We start from the raw sequence: 23257 nt of genomic DNA, 5'->3' as shown, positions 1-23257 counted from the left end.
GATTATTTCCTTAGAGCTGAATGAAGGAGGAGCAGAATAGGAGGAGGACAGAAGCCTTACAGAGTTTGGAAAAGATCCTTCTTTTGATAGGATTAATGTACAGCCCAAACCTGCAGTGACAGATATGTTTCGGGACAACACTATAAAAATTAAATACTATGAAGAGGAAGCACTACAGAATGGAACTTTAAGGTCAGCAGCATACTGCAATGCTCTCTAAACTTGAATTGAACAATCTGAATAGGGGTTCCCTTAATGACAAATGGGAAATTCAAGACAAAACCAACGATGCAGCACAATGCAGACTTACCCCCTCCAGCAGGTTAGCAGGAGCACTGCATGCTCCTTTCAGCACGCGTTGAAGGAACTCCTCCTGGTCAGGTATCTTATCCTTGATACCTAAGTGAAAAGTAAAGAAAGACAGTGAGTCTTCCTGCCACTTAAAAGATTATTCAGACAACAAGGCTTTACCACACTCTTGAACTGCCTAATTCACAAGAATCTGCCTCACGCTCACCAGTAACACGTTAAAAGGAGAAACAAAACAACAAAATCTTCATAGGAAATGACAAAGCAGTAGAATTTGGTGGGTGATGATTAAGATAACGACAAGCCTCTGTAAAAGTAAGTCCAGTTCTGAAATGGAGCTAACTGCTCTCTGGAGAAAGAGCAATCTCCTAATGTAATGAGATTTCAGAAAAACATGGCAGACAACCTCACCCTGTCACCACAGCAACGCCACTTGCGCAGAACAGCGATTATGAAGACTACCTGCCAGGCTCACAAACGACAAAAGAATGCTTTTGTGTATACTCCCCACTTCCTCACACACAGACAATACCTTCAGGCACTTTGAGAATCTTCTTGTTCTGCTCACACCAGCCGATGGGGTGTAAATCAGCTGTCATGATATCACACCAGAAGTCAGCCTTGCGGTCTTCCCCATAACCATCGTAGCGCAACAGGAGCAGCTGCCCACAAGTAGTAATGATGGTGGCTACCCAGTAGGTGTTTTGGTCAGACTTGACAGCAACTTCCAGCTTCATACCAGGGGCAAAGCCATTCTGCAAACTTGTATCCACCTGAAGAGGAAGAACATGGTCACATTTAAGCACCTCCCAGAAACTTTGTAGAACAACAGGAGGAGCAATTTAGACATGTTCGTTAGCAAAAAAACCCTCAAGCCAAATGCCAACCAGTCTCTTCAGAGAAACAACTTCATCATGTTATGTGACCCAAACTGGAATGCACACAGAATTATCATTAATGAAATCTCCTTTGCATTTCAGAGTATCTTTTCAACCTTCAATCAATACCTTGCAATTCATCTCCCTGCCCTGGGCAACACGTCACCCACCACTGAAAGGCTCCCCAGTTCATAGCTGGGCAAAACTAAAGGTCAAACTCAACACCACAACTTTGACTTTTTGTGTTAAACTACATCTTTCAACCTCTTTGGGCAATGAGCCTGTTTTAAGTACATACATGAGCGTTGGATAATGGTATGACTGTCTTCTGCCATGCTCATTTAAGAAGCCACAAATCTGCACAAATTACAGAATAAAGATATTTAATGGCTCTATCCAAGAATCAAAATGATTCTTTACGTAGCATTGTTACATAAATTGCATGGAACATAAACAGTATGCGTTCTTCAGTGAACTCATGCTTTGACAACAATAAAGCACCAAACACTCCACGTGCTCTGTGTTTATGTGTGTGTGTTGTGTGCAGGTGAGGAATCTGACTGCACAGTACTCAGACTCTGAAGCATGAACATAAAAAGAGAAGGCAAAACATTAAGATTCTCATATCCATAACTTCTAGTTCAAGCACTCCTGAAAGCAGAAGGACCCTGTTCTGCTCTCACCATAGTATGTTTCTTATCTATGCTTAATTCTCTAGCCCCAGTCTTAATTAAAAATCTAACATGTCATTCCTCTGTTCTCAGCTGAATGTAACTAACTGGTATTTTCTTTCTTAAGTGGTCCCAAGTTAAATTTCCTCTTTGAATCAACTGCAAGAAAAGTCTTTCAGTACCATGCAGATGCAGTAGATATTTTCTGGTTTATTTATTACCAGTTCTGCACTGACAGTTCAGTAACTGCCATAGCTATTATAGTCTCATCAGCCAGCACATACTGGTTTGCTAAAAATAAAACTAGAACCACATCAGAAAGAAAAGAATATGCCTCTGTTAACTGTTCACATCCTTTTCGGTAACACCCTTCACTTCATGAAACCCCTTCTTAAAACCAAAATCAGAGGAGCCAGTACCTGCAGGTGTTTTGAAATGATATTACAGAGATCATCTCTTCAAAAAGACAAGTCGTCTTGCTGAAGAGATATTCCTTAAGACTTCTGATTCCTGAGAGAAAAAGCCATGAGCTTGACACAAAGTCTGAGAAATTGGGCAATCTGTGCAGCTCTATACCTGAACTTCAGCACAGCCTCACGATGGAGAGCACTGCACTGAGCCAAACCAAAAGCCACAGGTAGAACTTTCCCTGAAATCAGGTGCTTTTTCCTAACACTGTCATTTGTGTTCCCCGGTGGATAAAGCACAGACCAAGAAGGTAGCACCCTCTTCTGGCAGCTGCGCAAGACGACACCACTGCTTGGTTTAAAGCACAAAACCTTGTTTCGAGAGGCTGGCTCCCTGAGCAGACTGGCTAACAGGGGATGCTGAGTATTTTCTTTGGAGCAGTGGGTAAAAGAGCAGCAGGTTCCTGCTTGCACACAGGGCAAACTGAGATGGCCAAGAGCAGTCAGAGACCGCCCTGCCCAGGCAGCTCCAAGTCCAGCACCTCCTTCCCATCGAGTAGGATCTACCCACTTTGTACCATGCACAGGTCAGACCTGGGATCTGACCCCGCTCAGGAGGAGAGAATGAGAAAGAACAGGCAAAAAGTATTAAGAGCCTGCAAGTCACAGCAAATATGTGTGTTCAGATGATGTTGAACACTAACTTATTTTTAATATATGTTTACACACATATATAAACAGCAGAAAGGAATTTAAAAAGAGCGTTCACCAGTTCTAGTGTATTTAGACTTGGGGGAGGGGATGACAACCTTGGCTCCAGCGGAACTCCAGGTTTTTGTTAAGCCCTCTTTCCTGCCCAACTGTAAGCAAATCAGTCATTTTGATCTAAATATGGTTTCATTTTTAAAGTGCAAACAAACTGAACCCTAGAATATGCTTACTTTGAGGAAGTATCTTACATTTTCCAATGCTCCTTGCTCATACTAAGCACAAAACTTTCAGAATGAATATAAGCATACAAATAGGAAAAAAAGTCCTCTCCCCACTCAGTAAGTCTGGTTCTTTGCTAACACAGGCTGTGTAACCATGGATTACATTTTTTTAAAGTTTATTTTGTACTCTCCTACAGCGTGGCTCAAGTATTTCTCACCCACCACTCCTAAAGGGAAGCTGGTCACAGACACACTACTCCAATATTTAATGAACTCAAACAAAAGCCTTAAGCTTCTGTCTAAAATTTATTTTTATTTATCTGTACATGTTCATTTATTCTTGTGCCAGTACTATTCTCCAGCTTAGTTTCTTACACTCTTTTTTGAGAGTGCAAAAGTAGTTCCCTCTTAGCTCTCCTGACGGTAGCTGGCACCACACCAATTCCAGCTGGAGGGACCAGAAGTCACCAGCACCATCAGCACCTGGATGCTCTCCAGTGAAAATCCCTCTGGTGTATCCTGGAACCACACATTTTTTTAGGGCTTTGTTACATAGTCAGGCTGTCACTATCCACTGGGAGGCAGTGAGGTTCTCCTCCTCTACCTTTTCCAACCCATTACCTTGTAACGGACAGTGGAAATCCTGAGCATGAGAACTTGCACTACTGCATTTCTATTAACAGCAAGATCCAGGTGATGCGATGCTGCTCTAAATATGCTCCTCTCTCTGCTTGTCAATTCAGTTTCAGCATTAACTTTCCAAAATTTTATGCCAAGCTTGTTACAAAGGACACGAAAATTGGCCTCCAGACAATTTCTAAGGGAAATCTGCTAGCAACTGCCTGATTGTTCCCCTTCTGAACATGCAGGCATCTATATTCCTGCTCATTCCTGACGTCCTGCATGGTGCTCCCGGCACCTCGCATGCCTAGGCCAGCTCCCCGTGGCCAGCCAAGCTCCCCAAGGTACAACTCCCCCAATACACTGCCCAGGAGAGGGCACCCAACACACCACTAAAGGACTGGACAACAAGGGTAGGCTTTGCCCACACCTGCTCACTGAAGCCTTTTCCACAACGACGTTACTTGCACCAGCACAACTGCACCATGTTCTACATACGTAAGGAATAATTAAAATAAAAAATATGGATTTTTTTAACTGATTGCATTTTTACTGACCATGGCCACAGCAATCAGACCTCTTGTTTGACCCAGTTGAGTTGGCAAAGAACGCAGTCCAAGGGTGACAAAGTCAATCAAAGTGTGTCTCCTGCTGATTAGCAACATACAGCTGCAATGTTAATTCAGTTGGCCAACACTGTAGAGCTGGCATTACAATTTGTTTGTATAATACCTAAGCAATGCTATCTTCTTTAACAGAGACCAAGTAAGGGAAACCACACCAGAAGATAGACTACTCCTTGCACTACTGCAAAATGCCATTGCTCTGATTCCATACTGCTTCCTCCATGTGGGCTGCATGGACACAACCACTCCAAGAAAGCTTGCTCTTGCTAGACACTTAGTACACTAAGGAAAAGCAAAGCAAGAATAGGTCTCTCCCCTCCAGAAATGAGATACCTCAATGTTCATTTTGAAGAAAAAGATTACAATTACATCCTGGTGTATGGAAGAGCCTCTGCAAAGCTACATTTACTGTGCATCTTTACTAACACAACTGCTGTATTTTAATAGATTTTGTAATGTGTTGTACTTTTGCAGCTTGCCTTTGGACTCAAAATGCTTCATGATCCTCCATGAACACAACTCAGTTTGTTTCCCTGCTGATCTAAGCCTCCTGTACTCTAAGTGGTGATAATGGACCCAAAAGCCTGAGCACCACGGAGTGCTTTCCAAGCAATGGGTGACGCACAAGTCACTACCCTCACTGCCATGGTAAAAGACCCACAGCCAGTTGAAAGACTATTAAATAATAACTGTAATGAAGAGTTGGATAAGGATACAACTTATCCAGCTGGCAGTCTGGAAGGTGTTTCAGTTGTTGGAAGTAGTCCAAGAAGTTTGGAAAGCAGCCCTACACAGTTCACCTTCACTGATGACCCAGTACAAGAAGGCAGACTTCACATTCAGATCTCACCCCATGGGACAGTGCACTCCAGGATTTTACCAACAAACATTTGATTAAACATATCCAAGGGTAAAGACAAGGGCTGATCAAGAATTCATCCTACCGTTAAGCCTGTGATTGACAATTATCCTAATCAGCTTTCCAACTACTACAGTCAAGTGTTTGGCAGAGCTATTATTTTCTCCTTGGCCTCCTTGAGAGCCACCACTAAAATATTCTTCGAGAGCACATTCAAATTCTGCTATTCAAGAACTACGCCACCAGCTTTCTAAAGCCAGCTCCTCCACAGCAGTTGTCCAGCAGCCATCACCAAAAGAAGAAAGAGACTAGACAGTTTAGGCCTCATGACAAAAATCAAGCTTATCTTCTGGTGCAGACAAACTAGGAGCCCCCTAACTTTCAGCACTTGTGGATGGGATTAGCCTGTGCTATATACAGAGAAGAAAATGAGAAACAATAATAGAGAGGTGAAATTCCTCATTTCTCTTTATTCTAAGAAACTCATTTAAAGAAAACCTAAACATCCAGTGTATCAAAAAAACCCAATACAAGAGATGGCAAGTAAGCAAACACTCCCTTACTTACATGTTTAAAAGATCCATGGGGGGCTGCAATTGCTCCTGTGTCTTCTAGATACTCATCCCAATTGAATTCCATTTCTTCCACACTGGAACCAGCATCTGGAAGAGAAGCCACATCCCTCCTATTTAGCAACCTGCTGACTTAAGTTTTAGGCTACTACAAAACCTGCTTCAATTCCAAAGGACTGAGCACACAAGTGTGCAGTGAACTTCAGTTATACATTTCAACACACAGACAACACTCTAGGCTTTCTTTGCATGTGATGGGCACTTTAATTTGGACCTGGTCTGAAAAACAGTAAGAGCCTGAGGATTCTGGCTAAGCAAAATAATTTTCAATTTGTGAGAGGAGAACATAGACAGCAGAGCTCTGTGTATCAACAAAGACAAGAAACTCAAAACTCTGGGGCACACTGAACTGTCAGTGCATTGAACTAAAAACCATCCAGGAACCAGCAATACCAGTAATAAGAAGGTTGAAAAGACAGACTAAAAATATTTGAAATACTCCTCTCTTCTTTTTTAAGTTAGATAGTATTTATTTGTTATAAAACACCAAAAGCACAGAGAATGATTCACGGTAGTTCTGAAGAAAACAGCTCAATACACGACTGAAATCAAGAACACTTAAAAAAACAGCTCATGAGGTGTAACAGCTTCTTTAGACCAGGAAAAATCTCATTTCTGGATGCATTTAAAGCAAAAATGTGCTAAAACCACTCAAGCCACAGTTCAAACCTCACTCAGGCTGTTAGGGAAGCAAGCAGCAGTAGTGAGCCACACTACAAATTACTCACATTTTCTATTATTATTATCAAGCCTGTCCTCCAGCACAGCTCTCCCCTTCAGTTCCTGGCTCACTTCCCTGCTTCCTTCCCATTCCTGTTTACTCTAACGCGTAACCCGCTCTGCCGAAAAGACACCACAACCAGCACAGTTGGATTTCAGGTCCCCTATTTAGTTCAGCACTCAGCGCATTGTACTTTTCCTGAAGGCACAGTCTGGGATGCCCAGGGAGGGTCCCACCTCATGTGAGTGCCATTTTTAACCTCAACAAACAAACAACAGCTCCAGGTTCAGCCGCAAAATTTCAGCAGCAAAATGGGATGGCAGCGACATGACACTTTTCTTTAAGTAAATCTTTTCTTTTTCCCTTTTAGAACAATTCTACCACCTGCACTATAGTTGTCTTCATGGAAGAACACAAGAGATTTCCATCTCTCAGTACCAGAAAACTTGAAACCTTGTTTATATTTGAAAACAGAAATCTCTGCGTATCACAAGCATTGGGGGAGCTCAGCAAAGACTAAAGGATACTAACACTTCCAACACACTCAGCCTTTCTCAGGACAGGTGGTAACTGTCCTTTCAAAAGGTAGTAGCTTGAGTATGAAACATGCCATGTCCAAAAAGAGAGAATGAAGTACTATTACATGCCCTTATCACCATGGACATGCTGACAACCTGCTGAGTATGCTCCTCAATAGCTCTTACTCCTCAAATAGAGAGGGGCAAATGTTTGCCCAAAAGTCTGAGCTACATTACATCATCTGAAAAAACCTACAAGTCTTGAGTGTAAAGTACGTTTATTTTATCTTCAAGCTGATTGTTAAGCTCATTTTTCATTGTTAAGCTCATAATTCATTGTAATGCTATGAATTATCATTTCCCAAAAATTAGAATTGTATGTTCAGTTATCCTCTGTTTGCTGATGACAGTACCTGTTTTAAAGGAAGCTCTTATCTCTCCTAAACCCAATCTCATTTTGCTATTTTTAACAACCACAGTTGGTTATATTGGCCTTTCATCAGTCTCAGAGCTCACAAAATTCAGAGCTTGAATACCACCATCACTTTTAGGGGATAATTTTAAACTTACTGAAGGAATAACCTGGAAAAGGACAGAAATAAGTAATTTAAAAAACCCTAAAAACCTCTCAGAGAGTAGAGCTGTTAAAGCACACACCATAACTGTCTGCAAATCAGGGTGGAGCTGATCAAAGCTTTGGCTGCAAGTCATTCTATGAAAAATAATTTCATTGCAAATGTTGTTAGAACAGATTAAGATTTCTTAAGTCATTAAACCAGCAATTTACTTTAATATCGCCACAAAACACTTAAGTTCACTGCTCTAGAGCCAAAGTGGGATGAAACATCAGCTGGAACACATCACCTACGGTGAGTCAAAACCAAGAGTCAACTTCGGTTTTTCTCCCAGCTAGAGAAAGCCAGCTCACCCTGTCCCACCAAACAGCACCGAGCTGCTCAATAGCAGCAACAACCCCGCTTCTGTTCAACTCCAGAAAGCACTTTGTATGTAAAAAATACTGATTGTGATGTCTAATCCATTCCTGTCTGAAGAGAAACACAGAGCAACGTGAATGCTCTGTGCTTTTTAACAGGTTTGGAAGCCAAGTGGTGCTACAAGGACCTTGAGGCTTCCCAGCTGTGCTCTTTACCAAGCCGATGGATAAGGTGTTACCATCAGATAACTGTAAAGGGCACGTAAGCTCCTTAAATGAGGCACAGGTCACTTAACACACTGAAAGGTTCAATTAGTAACTTACGCTGCCACTTAATTGCTACAAGGAGCTTCTGAGAAAGCCAGTTTGCATGCTGCTCCAGCTACCCTTCACTTCTAACTATGTTTAAAACCAGTTCCCATCTGGAACAAAGCTACCAAAGGTCCTTTGTCATTCCACTCATCCGTGGTCTCTGCTGTTTCCTTCCAGGTCTGCGTTGCAGTGAGAAGGGCCAAGACTGCTTTGCACTGTACAGTGCCCAAATCTCACCAGTACACCCAGAGCTCTCTTGTGACTCATTTTTCATAGGCAAAAATAATTTTTGTGAAATCTTCCTTCTTTATTTTGGGGAGTTTCATTGAGTTAAAAGGACTTTTTAAAAAACTTTTGTAAAGAGCACCCAGACCTTCTGCTGTTCCATTCATCTATAGGAGCTCGTCCCAGCTCACATTTACACTTCACTAAGGTTTTATAATCAAAGAAGACCAGGTGATTATCCTCGCAGTTCAACCACTGAGCACACTGAGCTGGGGAGTTCAGGTGGCTTCCTCCCTTTAGGAAGCTGACACAACTGAGCGCCATGCTTCACTATAGTCTATAACAAAGCTGTGCTGCGTCTCATACACGGCCCTGCCACAGCACCCCTGGTTGTTTAGCGCAGCACTTACCAAATCAATGTGGAACATGAAAAGCTCATTGAATAAAGCTTCAAGCAAAAGTGCTGTACGAGCCTTCAGAATGAGCGCAGAACATTAGTTTTTTTAACTGTGGCATGCAGTAGGACTACATAACCCATGAAGCATCTCAGAAATCACGTATCTGGTTTTTGACATCTGAAGGCAGAAACACCCCCGGACTGCGGTGAAGGACTATCTCTCTGGCAAGGCTCTCACTACCTAGAAATCTTTGACAGTCAGAATCCAGTTGCTCTTCTGGTTCTATTGGCAGGACAGTTGCAGCAAAGCAGGCCCTGTTTGAATCAAGCCTTTGCTGTAGTCTGTTGGTATTTTTTGCAAGCTCCTATGGCACAGCCCCATCCTTGCAGGTTAGTGGATCCAGGATACACAGAGGACTGGTTTAATGAAGCTGCATTCCTGAGGGTCCATATGTCTGTACTAAATGTCCTGACCAGTCTGATCTCAAACTACTCAATAAAACCTCAGATATTTACACCAGAGAGTCTCATTACTGTGAGAAAACTTGCAAATTAATATCACAGATGACAACAAGCAAAACCACAATTCATTTAATCCTAAACCACAAGCCATTAATCTAATGCTCCACAGGTGTACCTATACCTATGTTCTCTCTTTCTCCCCGTATCCTTAATTGTTACAAGTCCTAAGTGAATCCAGCTTTCTAACTACCGAGACATATTTTCCCATATTAGACAGGATGACTGAGCCACACATTAGCTCAGTCATCACACATTAGACAAAGCACAACTTTGGCAAAGGTGGGGAAAGAAACCAGATGTGATTCTCATCTCTGTGGCCTCGCCATACCACTGGTTTTTCTCAGTACAGCTTTCAAATCAAGTTAACATTTTCGCAAGTAAAATCGAGAAGTGTCCTGCAGAGGTTCTGTGGAGAACACTTATCCACTCTGGAGGTGAGAAAATTGCCTGTAAGAATATTAGAAGTTTCCCAAGTAGGTAAATCGTTTCCCATTTATCACTATTTCTACTAGCATTAGTGTGAACATTAACTCTTCCTTTCTGAATTTTACCATTAATTATGTCCTGCTGCTCTCTGACACTTACAGGAAGAGGAAGAATACTGAACTGTACTGTTAGACATGAGAAAACAGTGAAATAATAAGTACATCAGCCCTTAAAAATACCTGCAATGGATTCTGATCTTCGGATTCAAGTTAAATTCTCACTGCAAATAATTTTCATGCATCTTTAATGCGACTTAGTTGAAAACTGTCATACTGGACATTTAAGTACATCATATTGAAGTCTGCAAGACCGTCAATTAAGGCTAACCTAAAGGTTTCTCACCCTGAAACTTAGATATATTTCAATCTGATTTTAATAATAGTTAATCTTTTCCATCTATACCAGCTGCAAGGCCATGAATAAATAAAGACAGGTTGGAATTCCACCACCTGAGGAAGACTGTGACAAGAATGAATGTTGTCTTTTCCTCTTGTAGTGCAGGAGAGCAACCCAAGCAGCAACCCACACCACTGTCTGGGTTCTTGTTGGCTGAGAGCCTGTACGTAAAATCCAAAAAAGACAGAGGATAATCTCCCAAAACTGCTAAAAACCATCAAGTGGAAAAAATTACACCAGTCAAAGAATATGAAGGGAATGTTCCAGTAGTGGTTGGGATTGGTCTAACAGAAAGCACTTCAGGAAACAATATTAAGAAGGCACAACAAAATCAATGTGCTTATGGGATAGCATTTGCTTTGAACTCAGTAAGTAAAGTTCTCTTCAATTACTGTTTGCTTTTCACAGCCACCTGTACTCAAACCAGGCACAAAAAGGATGCTTAGGAAAATAGCCGTTGAGTAATTTTGAGACAGTATCAAACCCTGCCTAGTTATTCCAAAAGCACAGAGAGGACTGTGTGATATCTGATACTTTTTGAGGAAGATGGAAAAGTGACAATAAAGGTTTCAGTACAGAGGGATGTGCTATCAGCCTGTGAACACCCCATTGCTAACCACGTATACATCTCCCAACTGTTCTTCTCTGGTGCTTAAAACTTCTTCTCCTTCTTACACTACATGACAGAATTTAGCAGTTTCCACTAGCAGAGGAAACAGTATCTGCATGTGCCTGGGGACGCGCTGCATACCTATGCATGCTGCTTTTTCTTGCTTATTTGAGAATATAATGCTGACAACAACTTCACTGGTTAATAATCAGAAAGCGTATTTCAGCATCATAAGGCAGATGAAAGCATTCTGCTAAAAGAACTATAGATTAAAATCACATTTAATGTTTTTTCAGTAACACTGATAGCAATTAGACTTCCATAAAGTAAAGGTACAAAACCTAACAATAGTGAATTGTCCTATGAGAAGAGCTGCTTGTTGGACAAGTACCAAAGTAAAGTAATACTTGGATAAAATCCTAATCCAGCTAATTACACAGGTCAAATTAAAATTTACTTTATATTTACCGTACTAACACCATTGGTAGGACCTCCTCAAGGAAAAGGAACAAACCATGGCAGGCAAGTCAGAATAACGGATGGTCCTTACCCCCGTAAGAGCATACAATCCCAGAACTGTTTCCCAGAAAGCTGCTGGTATCCCCAGCCATCCTATACCAATGCTTTTCCTGGCCTGGTGTTTCAAGGTGAACTAAAACCTGAGCTAATTTATCATAATCTACCTTTCTGCAGCAGGTTAGGAGTTGATATCCCAAGCCTATCAAAGTAGGCACACCAAGGCATATCAGAAAACCAGGATGGATTACAATGGCAGCAAACAACTTCAGTTACGTGACTTCTTTAAATCAGTAGCACAACTATGTAAAAATATTAAAAAAAAAAGACAAACACAAGGACAGAACAAGATAATATTAAACATTTTTACAGAAAAATGCCTTAAAATAGTAGTGGTAAAGCCACTGAGTTTTTCATAAGCCCATCTCATAGTGGTACCATGAAGAAGACAAAGCTCCTTAAAATCACAATTACTAAGATGGGTCAGATTTTGTTCTGTTTTAAGTCAATGATACATCCTGCTTTTGAAACAGAGCAATAACAAACATAAGCCCTGTAACCAGAATCTAACTCACAGTCCTTGAAATGTGAGTTTCTCCCTGTATACAGTACACAGCATCACACACGTGCACTATGAAACATGCACTGTGCTCATCTTTGCTCCATCTTGCTTGCCAAGCTTTTTGAGACTCATTAGCCTGGGAGCTGAGCCAGACCAATACCTGCATCATGCTGCTGTTCTCCATTCATCTCCACAGTAGCCCAGTGGTTATTTCAAGCAGCCAGAAGCAGGGGAATCTGAGGTTGTCACGGTTTGGTGGTCATGAGTTGCCTCGTGCCTTTGATTCTACTGGCAGCCAGGACATTCAAGAAGGGATCCTGAAAAAAAAACCCAGAAAGGAGTAACTGATGAGAAAATGTTTATCAGATTTTAATTAATTTTAAGATACATTAAAAACATTACTCCAGCAATAAGCCAAAAACCTTAAACAAGGACCTCTCACTGTGTTTATGTATGTTTAGCTATTCCACACCCCTCATCTACAATTTCATAAATCAATAAATTATAAAGCTGACCTTCAACATCTGTTCAGACTCCCACAAATCCATCCCTCTCAAAGGCTCCTTCAACTCTTCACAAGCCTAAAGCAGCAGTGAACTAACCAAGTCATGGCTTAGGAACAAGACAAAACAAGAATCTGGCTCCTTTGTCACCTGGACCAATGAAAACAGCTGAAGTCAAGAAACCCAAACTGATACTGGTAAAGAAAGAGCACAATGAAGCTTACAGAATACCTGCTCAGGCTCTGGGTGTCTAATACTTTAAGCCATGTACTTTCCACAAGCCTCCAGGCAATTTGCAGCTCTGGTCTTGAACAGCTACAAGACAAGTTTAAATATATGTGTACATTTTAAACTTACTAGATTCTTAACAGTTCAACCACGGAGCCATCACTTCATCACTTTAACAGGACTTGAACACACCAGTGAAACTGTTCTGTTGTGACACAGTAGCTCATTTATTATCAAACTGTTGCCTCATGGAAAAACCAATTAATACTCTGTATACTAAGACTATTCTCTTATAATATAAACATCCAACATATGTACTTTATTCAATTTCATTTTATATTTTACCAGTCTTAAAATTTTCTTTGGCTTTTATGGCAGTTCATCTTACTGTGTATCGACTGGTAAAATATATTTTAAAATAATCAATACAGGTATATAAGTCACCTGTCATTCTGTATACTTAAAAGATGTCTGTACTGACTTCACCCATGTCAATGGGTCCTGTACAACAGCAAAGGACTGCTTCTAACTATATTACATTAAAATGATGACCCTGGGGTATGAGAAAAAACAAGCACGTTATAGAACAATGGCCTACCCATAACACATAGTTCTTTCACTTCTCAAACTTCTTAAGCTTCCCCTACATTGCCAAGGACACAGCCTCTCTCTACTCTCCTAATACTCATCTCTGCCAATAGAGGCTCAAACTGCTTTGGAGGACACCGCAAGGAAATTTTGCAGTCTGTTTTGACAAACCCACCCTACAAACACAGAGGTTGTACAAATGTAGACGGCTGAACCATTTAAAATCTTATTCTGCCACCCGCAACCAGGAACTATTGCCATGCAGAACATCTGACAACTTAGAGTAAAAAAAAAAATACCCTGGAACTGGCTCTCTCACCTTCATTTTACTACACACACGCATGTGCACGCACAGAGTGTTCTACAGTTACGTGAGTTGATGGTATTCCTGCCCCGATGTCTATTAGGGGAAAATCACCTGTGGTTTTTTAACCTACCAGATTAAAAATCAGGTTTTAAAATACACAGGTTGTACTTCTCACCTAAACATACTTTGAATAACTATGGTTTAAAAAAGGGAAGCCCTACACATTTGAAAAGTTTTAAGGTTTTTTTGAGTTTCACATGCCCGTAATGTCTATGGAGACTATCCCATAATCCTTAGAGAGGTTTTGCAGGAGGGTTCCTTCTTTTTCTTTAATTTTTAAGGTTAAAAAGTCCAATCTATTTTAAGTGGGTTTTTTTTTTCTAATACAGCATGGACAAATCTGTAAAAAGTACAAGTTGCCTACCAGATGGAAACACAAAGATCTTCCTACAAAATGAGAGACCTTCCAATACAACACTGCTTCTAAAGGTGCAACCATGATTTCACTTCTGAAGGTACAACTGGACTGAAGACACTGTCCAGCCCTTCTCTGAAAGCATCTTCCACCCCACCACAACTGCAAGCAGACCATTATGCAGGTTGCAGCTGCATTTCTATTGTCATTCAAATAAGCAGTTTGTGAACTCAGCTGCTCGGAAAAATTCTAACTAAACGTTATTTTCCTTTGAAATCTGTGTATTTCTTAAAAATTGAAGTATTTTGCAGAAGGAGTTCTATCACATGGAAGCAGAAGCTTAGGTGGGAGAACCACTGCTTCTGCCAGCTTTCCTGCCCAGCTCCTCAGGAGTCTCTCAGAACAGGGAGCTCCCGTGATCCCAGGCACCAGGACTGGGTGGTTGCCCATGGCCAGGACTGCAAAGGGCAGTGTCACTGTCCCTGCTGACAGCAGCATCTTTATGCTCCCATGGTCCCCATGCAAAGCAAGTTAGTCAAGACACGCCTCCACCATTTAGACACAGAAAACTTGGAAAGAAATCCCCAAACCACCCCAAAGCTCCATAATTCCATTTTGTGGAGGATTTCCATGGCTTAATTGTAAAATGCTGTGTAGCAAGCTGCAAATGTCCTGAGCACGTCTGTGGAACATCCAGGCTTGCTAGCTGGCAACATCACACGAGTCAAACTAAACTCCACTTACACTTCAACTGAAAGCAAGATGCCAAAGCTGTGCTGTAGGTTGAGCTACAGTCCTTGGCATGAATTTTAAGGGAATTGCAGGGCAAAGCACTGAAAAGCCTGGCTGAAGCCTCCTGTACACAACACCCATAGCTTCATTCACACACAAATAAAACAACAAACTTGAGTAGAATTAAAGAAATATCCACCAGCAGTGCTTAGTAGTGTGGGAAGTTCTCAAGTATAATCAAAAATACAGCCAACTTTAAAAACTTTTATTACATGTGAGAATAAAAATTTTTAAGAGTAGGAAGAGGTACCATTAAGAGCTCCTACTGAATGGCAGCTTAATGCCACAAGAATCTACTGTGTAGAAGACACTACTATGCTTTTATCATTATAGCTCCAGCAATGTGTCTGAAAGGAAACTCACCTGCCAGTTTCTGCTACACTGCTTCTAACCTCCTCTTCTCCAGCTCAGAAAGACCTTGCTTGGCATATACCTACAGGGTACAAAGTTAACTCCCAGCTCAGCTCTGACTCTGTGAGAAAGTCACTGAGAAATTAAGTCGAGGTACCAATCTCTAGCAACCTTCAGTGGTCCCTTACGTACTTCTTCCACACTAAGGACAAAGCAGTGCAGGATTCCTCTGGAAACTCCTGAAGACTTTCCTCCTGTAGAGAGACTGACAGCCTAAGCTTCCATTCATTCTATCCTTGATGAAGTCATGCTGGATGATGATGTCAACAGCAATCTGCACTACACTTGGTACACAGTGAAGAATTAACCAGCAAAATACTTTTTAATCGTTAATTGAAATATCTCCTGGTAATGGCCTATCATAAGTCTATCAGCTGTCACACTACTTAGCCAAAACAAAATGCCGAGCAAAGCATGTAGTCCAACAAACCTGGGGCTATGCCACCGGTTTCCAACCGTGTAGCCCTGGCAGAGTGTCCTCAGAATTTAATTGCAAGTAAGATATTTTCAGTTTATGGGATCCAGCTCTTAATTAACTTTTACAACTAAACTGATGTAAAACTGACTTCAGGGTTTTTTCTGCAACATGAAAATATTTGAGACCAATCCCCCACCCCCCAAAAATAAACAAAACCCAAAATCAAACACAAAACCCCCAAATAAACACAAACCCCATCCAAACCCAAACCCCGAGGACGCTGTTTATTTAACAGATGCCAAATACTGGCAGCTCCTGTTGAAGTTGATTGATATTCTGCCCAAGTCAAGTTGGGTTTCATAAGCAGCTCTGGTGGTTTATGTACACAAAATTGGGAGTACTTGTAATTAGCACCCACCATGGCTGATGCTTATAGTCTGGCACCCCAAAGATTATTTTTTGATAAATCTCGAGGGGAGGGGAGCACAAGTGCTGCTGGAACAGAGCTGATTTGGAAATACTTTGGACTCTTCAGTCTCACTTCTGCATTTCAAACCTCCTTTCAGCACATGAAATATTCAGATGTTAGCAACTGGAAGCAGTATTAAAAACAGTTACAGTTCATTAAAGCCAGATGGCTCACTTGAATATGAAAAGAAATCAAACATAAATTGGATGTTGAATTAAAGTAAATCAGCTGGTGTCTGAGGCTTAATACTATTTTACAACAAAGGTGCATGAAACAGTGGGGACAGGAGACACCCCTGCGGACTGGGAAGAAGCTACAGAAAGGATCAGGTTTCAGCAAACTCTTTGATGCAAAGACATCCAGTAAAATGTATTTCAAAACCCTGTGTCTACCATATAGAGCTTCCCCTGCACAGGCAGGCAGAAAGCCTGTTGCAGAGGTCTATCAGAGCAGGGAAAGGGTTCTTCGGCACCTGAAACCTACAGCTCTGCTACTGAATACCAAGATAACAAGGGAAGATAAAGGTCCTTTTTGTTACTGTTGGAACATAAGCTGGAGGTGGGAAGAGAGGGGGGTATATGTCCTTCTGGTCCCTATGCCCATTCACACATGCTTGTCACTTCAAGAAAATACTAATTACATGATTCCTATGAAGGGAGATGGCACACGCACTTCATCTAAAGACTTCTGTAACTAATTCTTTATTGTAGGACTCACAGCTCCAGCTTATGCTATCATAAACAATGCCCTGTTCAGCACATCTTCTAATTAGGTCCAGCGTTAACAGCGGAGGTTCTTGTTGGCATTTCAGAAAGAGAAGCTATTCAGGACAAAAGCACTCCCCTAGTACAAATTCGAGTCTGAAAAACATTCACAAAGAACAGTGTGAAGTACAAACAAGGTACAGCCGAGCACCCAGCAGCAACCCTTCCCCAGTGTCCAGTTATAAATAGGAAACATCCAGTTGTTCCTGTGCTTCCTCGTCCATTTTAACTCTGTGACCCTTGCAGCGAGCATTCCCAATTCATCTTAAATCTCTGAAACACGGGGCACAGACCCTCCCGAGCCTTACTCCTGACACTGCTGCATTATTTTGCTGTTACAACCTGCAGCCAGTTCCAGATGCTCACGTGCCCTCTGCTTTTATTATTACTTCAGAAATAAGCAATTCCCACAGTCTGCAAAAGACTTCAATGTTTTTTCTAACCTTTCTCCTAATCTAACACGACTACAGTCACTTATGAATATAGCATCAGCTACCCCAGAACATGAGATAATGGAGAAGGGAGATGTTTGAATCAAGATCTCTATGAGACTTGCAGGCCACACACCTTATCTGTGTATAAGCAGATCTAAGCCAGTTGGGTGAGGTCCTTCACCCTAGGAGATAAGCCAGGCAGAAAACATCAGGCCTCTGGAAAACACATTTGCACCCTCTCCAAGGACAAAGAGACTCCACCCGGCCTGACTGAGCCTTTGCCAACTCATCCCTGATAGAAGAAAGTAAAAAAAATGGAAAGGACCAGCTAGGATAACAGCTTAAGTAGAAGTATTTTAAATTCCAGTATAATGCAATAAAAACAAAAGAATTTTTTAATATTTTTTTTTTTTTTTTTTTTTTTTTGTGTGTGTGTGTGTGTGTGTGTGAAGAAAGCACAAAGAGAACACCATATAAAACTATTCAGGTACATGCCAATTATTTTAGGTCTACTTACAAGGTGTAGTACTTGATTCCTCATAAACATTTTTATGAAATCCATTACTGGTATGCTGGTGAGTTTTGTATCACGGTAGTTTGGAGTACCTTTACTTAATATTTTTAGCACAAAAAAGTAAAGATACCTGGAGTAAGCAAATTTCTCAGAACCAAAATCAGCAGTACTGGAGGAAATTAACTTCTAAGCTATTCAGTGCAAGTTTCATTCACTCTTTGGTATCAATGCACTGGCAGTACAGCAACACCCAAACCTCCCACCCCCATGTTAGGGTCAGTCCATTTCCTTAAAACAGCTATATGCTTTTGGGGGAAAATGTCTCTGCCTAGACACGGCTGCCAGCTCAGTGGAAGGACACAGCTGATTACCTGCCACAGCAAATCAGCAACCACCTCCATCAGGGCCTAATGGCAAGTATTTGCCTCCTTTGAAAAAAAACCTCACCCTTGAAATCAGGGCTGAGACAGACAAAAGCAAACACATACTCGGAACAGTAGTGTAAGAAATCTTTAATATCTGTGATGGGAAGGAACTGTTTAAAATTCGCAGATCAGCAAATGTCTGCATGAGCACTTCTGCTTCACTCGGATAAGCAACTCACCAAAGCCCCACAAAGCCGCAGCCGCAGGAGCACGCAAGCTGCCTCCTGCAAGCTTCCCTCCCCTGCTCGAGGATTTTTAACTCCATTCACACTGCACAAGCTCAGGGTAGGCACATAACCAGCCTCTGTCTAACCTCTCACTTCTCATATTTTGTGATTCAACAACCACACCAACACTTCTCTAAGGGCCCATTAACTGTTCTTCCCTAACCCACAGCATCAGGAGGACAGTACACAGCTATCAGACAGGATATTCCCATTCTTTTCTTGGGAAGCAAAGTATCATACATACCTAATTCTATGCCCTTCCCTCTTGCCCCATCTCCTTGTCATTCTCCTTGCTGGAACCCTCAGGAGAAGTCCTACTTCTTCAAGAAAGGGTCTCCAGAGTCCCTGCATAAAAGCTTCTAGTTCTCTAAGCGTTTTAGAGACAAAACAGGGTTTAAGACTTTCTGTTCAATTTTCATTTCTCTTATTTAGTCACTAACAGTTGGAAGCCTGGATAACACTTAAGATATTTTCTAACTTTTAGTTGTATAAATACAGTAGGTATTTCACAAGCATGTGCCTTTCAAGTACCTGAGCCTCCACAAACAAAAAACTGGAAGACTTCTCACAATCTCCAACTTATGCTGGAATTCCCATTTTTCAAACCATTTTACTTGCTGTTCTGTGACGAGCAAAAATCAATTTCAGTTGCTTCTGCAGGAAAACCCAGAGGTCTTGGCTCAGCACTGTGAGCGCACTCCAAATCTTTCCAAGACAGTCCTGAACAGCCCAGAAAGTAGACTGTAGAGAGGCAAAATGAAGTTTGACGCTTCTATAACAAAGTAATAAAAATACTACTGCTTTCACTGAAGTCACTGCTGCCACAGGAATTATCCTGTCCAACGTGGACAACAGAAACCTTTGCCTGACCTGCAGCTCTTGAAAGCTTATTTTACACACATGTATGGAACAGTGGGTCTGCAAACAGGAGCTTATTTGCTTGCTTCTGTTAGGACTTATCACAGAATCATAGAATAGTCAGGGTTGGAAACGACCTTAAGATCATCTAGTTCCAACCCCCCTGCCATGAGCAGGGACACCACACACTAAACTATGTTGCCCAAGGCTCAAAGATCACTGAATCGCCATTTACTGTAGGTGTGATCACCAGCATTCTCTTTAGGCCCTCTTGGCAGCATACTGGGTGCTCCAAAACAAAGCAAAACCTTCCTATATGTAAAAAATAAAGAACAGGTACAGCTACGCTTCTGTACTTTCGCAGTTGCTGGGCCAACTGTAACTAACTCTGGTCTGAATTTCCCACCTTCCGCTCTCACCCCTCCGACCCTCCTCTCACAGTCAAGTTGTACAACTGTGTTCTGTAACAGGCCACAGGCACTGTCCTGGTGACCAGCTTCTCCTCAGCAGCTCAGGCTGCAGGCTTTGCTTTGCATGGTTTTGCTCTGTCCACCAACCACAGCAGTAACCAAGAACGAACTATACCCTTCATGAGAAATTTCGTCAAAAGCAGTCAAAATTTCTGAAGTTTCAGCTCCTCTAACCTCTCTCTCCCAGGTCTCTACTCTTGCCAACTTATTTGGGCTTTGTCCTTGCAAGGAAAAAAATTGTGTTCACCTTAACACTCACTCAACTCAGCTCCTTGCAAAGGAAGCTCTCTGGAGACACAGCACAGAATTCCTGCCATCCCTTTCATCTTTTTTCCTGCCAAGAGCATGCTTGAATGTTCTTATCTGAACAGCTTCTGTATGGCCTCTGAGAACAAATCCCACAGAACACAGAGATTATGTGTGTGTATAAATGCAAACAGGAACTACTGTCACCAGAGTTAGATTATTTATTAAAACTTACTACATTTCTCTATCACATCTACACTGCAATCTCTGCTTACAGACCAGTACTCATAACAGTTCTACCCTTCCACAGAATCATAGAATCACAGAGCCAACTAGGTTGGAAAAACCCTTTAAGATCATCAAGTCCAACCTTTACCCCAATGCTGCCAAGGCCACCACTAAAACATGTCCCTGAGGGCTTCATCTACACTGTTTCTGAATACTTCCATGGACGGTGATTCCACCACTGCCCTGGGCAGCCCATTCCAATGCTTGACCACCCTCTCGGTGAAGAAATGTTTCCTAATATCCAATCTAAACCTCCCCTGGAGCAGCTTGAGGCCATTACCTCTTGTCCTATTGCTTGTTACCTGGGAGAAGAGACCAGCCACCTCCTGGCTCCATCCACCTTTCAGGTAGTTGTAGAGAGCGATAAAGTCCCACCCCCCAAGCCTTCTCTTCTCCAGACTAAACCCCCCCAGGTCCCTCAGCCGTTCCCCATCACACTTGTACTCCAGACCATGCACCAGCTCCACTGCCCTTCTCTGGACCTGCTCCAGCATCTGTGTCTCTCTTGTGAGGGGCCCAGAACTGAACACAGGATTCAAGGTGCAGCCTCACCAGTGCCCAGTACAGAGGGACAATCACTGCCCTGGTCCTGCTGGCTATGCTATTGCTGATACAGGCCAGGATGCTGTTGGCCTTCTTGGCTACCTGGGCACAAGTTGGCTCATGTTCAGCGGCCGTCAATCAGGACCCCCACGTCCTTTCCCACTTCCCTGCTACTTCTATTAAATCTATTCTAGCAAAGGTAACTATAAGTTGTTCATCCCTCATACTGCAACGACAACACTGAGATTCTTCTGGAGAGCGGCACTTAAAGAACACACCTTATATTCTTACATTTCCAAAGAAATTCTCAGAAAATACAAAAGGGACAAAGGATCTGCTGGGGAGAATCCAGAATGTAACCATCAATGGCAATCCAGGCTTAACAGTAAGCAGCAAGCCTTCCAAATAGCAGCAACTACAGGACTGTGAGCACCTCTGCAGGGAGGTTCGCCAGCCCACACCACTGCAGACCACTGCAAAAGCAAACATAGTTTTATTTATTCCAAGGGTTTATTAGAAAAATAAAGCCTCTGTGCACGACAGCTTCCGGGGGTTTACCTACCACCCACAAACAAAGCTGGCAGAACACCAACACGTACTGCTCTGCTCACACTGAGCCAGCAAATCCCAAAGTTACTTGCTGGATCCCATCACCTCCTGCCCAGCACGCAGCCGTGCGGACATAGCTTGCTTCACTAGCGAGCTTATGGCAGAGCCCTCACATCAGGTTAAATACAGCAAAGTGCTGGCATTGCAGAGACAAATAAACAAAAACCTCGCAGCAGACTGGAAGGTTACAGCCTGGCAAGCCTTCCTGCCTTGAAAATGCGGAAATGTTCTCTGTGAATGTGCATTTTTATTAGCATAAAAATATCTACCAGAGAAAAGGAGAATCTGCTTTGTCATAAAATGGGACCAATGCTTATACCTTTATCTCAGCCTTTTATTAGAGCTACTTGTACATCATAGAAAACCCAACAAGCACTAATCAATTTAACCAAATTCTGCTGATACAATATGTGGCATTTATCTTTTTCATTTAGATTATGCCAGTTTAAGCCCGTTTTCCAATCCCAACCTCTGCCTGCAGTCCAGTTGCTTCCAGGATTTGACTTACCATCTGGATATGCCTGACTATGCATGTAACACACCTAAAACTGGGAAGCCTGGTTAATAAATGTCGAAAACACTCAGGTCCAGCTCAACAAATTACGAGATCTGCCCTTACAACCTGCGCTGTGCTATGCAGCTGGTAAAACAATTTCCATGGGACTACGCGCTAAATCCAGGTGAGAATGTAAAAGTCTCAGCTCTGTTCCCAGCTAATTCAGATGCCACCAGACAGCCAGAGCATTCACCTGACTGGAAAAAACACACAACAGGGTGTCCCAAAGAGTTCCCTTGTATTTATAACTGGTTCCAAACAGAAGCTATTAAGAATTGCTTTGTTTCATTCTTCAACATTTAAGATAGTGGGGGTTTTCCAACTCATTGGGGTTTGGTTTTGGTTTTCTAAATGCAAAATCTCCAGCATTTTTCTGCTTTCTTCATCTACTTTTTACACATAAACACTACAAGATTACTGGGGGTTATGAGCCAAATAAAGAAACCAGATGGAACAGGCTGCTCTACTTTCATTGTTGATTTTTTATTATGTGTCCTATAGCACAAATTCAACTGCCTGAAGTTAAAAGCTGGGTAAGAAGATGAAGGAAGGAAGTGAAGTTCCTGTCCCAAACAGGACAGCTGTTCCAAAGTCCCAGACAACAGCTCGGCAACTTCTTATCTTCTTATCCTCTGCATGAAGACAGGCAACACGGCCAAGTAAATATTCTGTCAGTAACTTATAGGGTAATAATAACACAGCCCTCAAATAGAAAGACAGTGACTCCTACCTCTACTCCTGAATCCCGAGCACATTTAGGTACTGAACCCAACATGACATAATGATGTGATACAGATGGCTGCCCAACAGAAAGTGATACGCAAGAGTTAAAAAGCCAGCAGCAGTGAAACAGCCATCTGATTAAGAGACCCTTTAAAGTTAGTTTGAGCATCCTTTAAGCGAAACACACATCACCTCAAACAGCACTATAAAGTATCTGGTTTCTCAGCTCCCCCACAGTAATGGGAACAGTATCCTGGTTTAGACTTTTGAAGTGAAATGACTAAACTTTTTGTCAGAGTCACCAGCAGTCTCATTCTTCTGGCTTGAAATAAAAA

At 42.0% G+C, this 23257-nt stretch overlaps 1 protein-coding gene across 1 annotated transcript; it reads right to left on the bottom strand.

Moving 5' to 3' along the window:
• Positions 1 to 310: 310 nt before the first annotated feature.
• Positions 311 to 5965, bottom strand: LOC104407896 (scm-like with four MBT domains protein 1; the record flags this gene model as incomplete). The annotated part of the gene is made up of 3 exons (XM_010017301.1): positions 311 to 399; positions 842 to 1082; positions 5871 to 5965. Coding segments are annotated over 3 exons (425 nt in total), but the record flags the coding sequence as incomplete, so codon positions are not given.
• Positions 5966 to 23257: the final 17292 nt, after the last annotated feature.

Source organism: Nestor notabilis, unplaced genomic scaffold, assembly GCF_000696875.1.
Source record: "Nestor notabilis isolate BGI_N333 unplaced genomic scaffold, ASM69687v1 scaffold14806, whole genome shotgun sequence".
Lineage (NCBI taxonomy): Eukaryota > Metazoa > Chordata > Aves > Psittaciformes > Psittacidae > Nestor > Nestor notabilis.
This window is presented reverse-complemented; position numbering and strand designations above follow the sequence as displayed.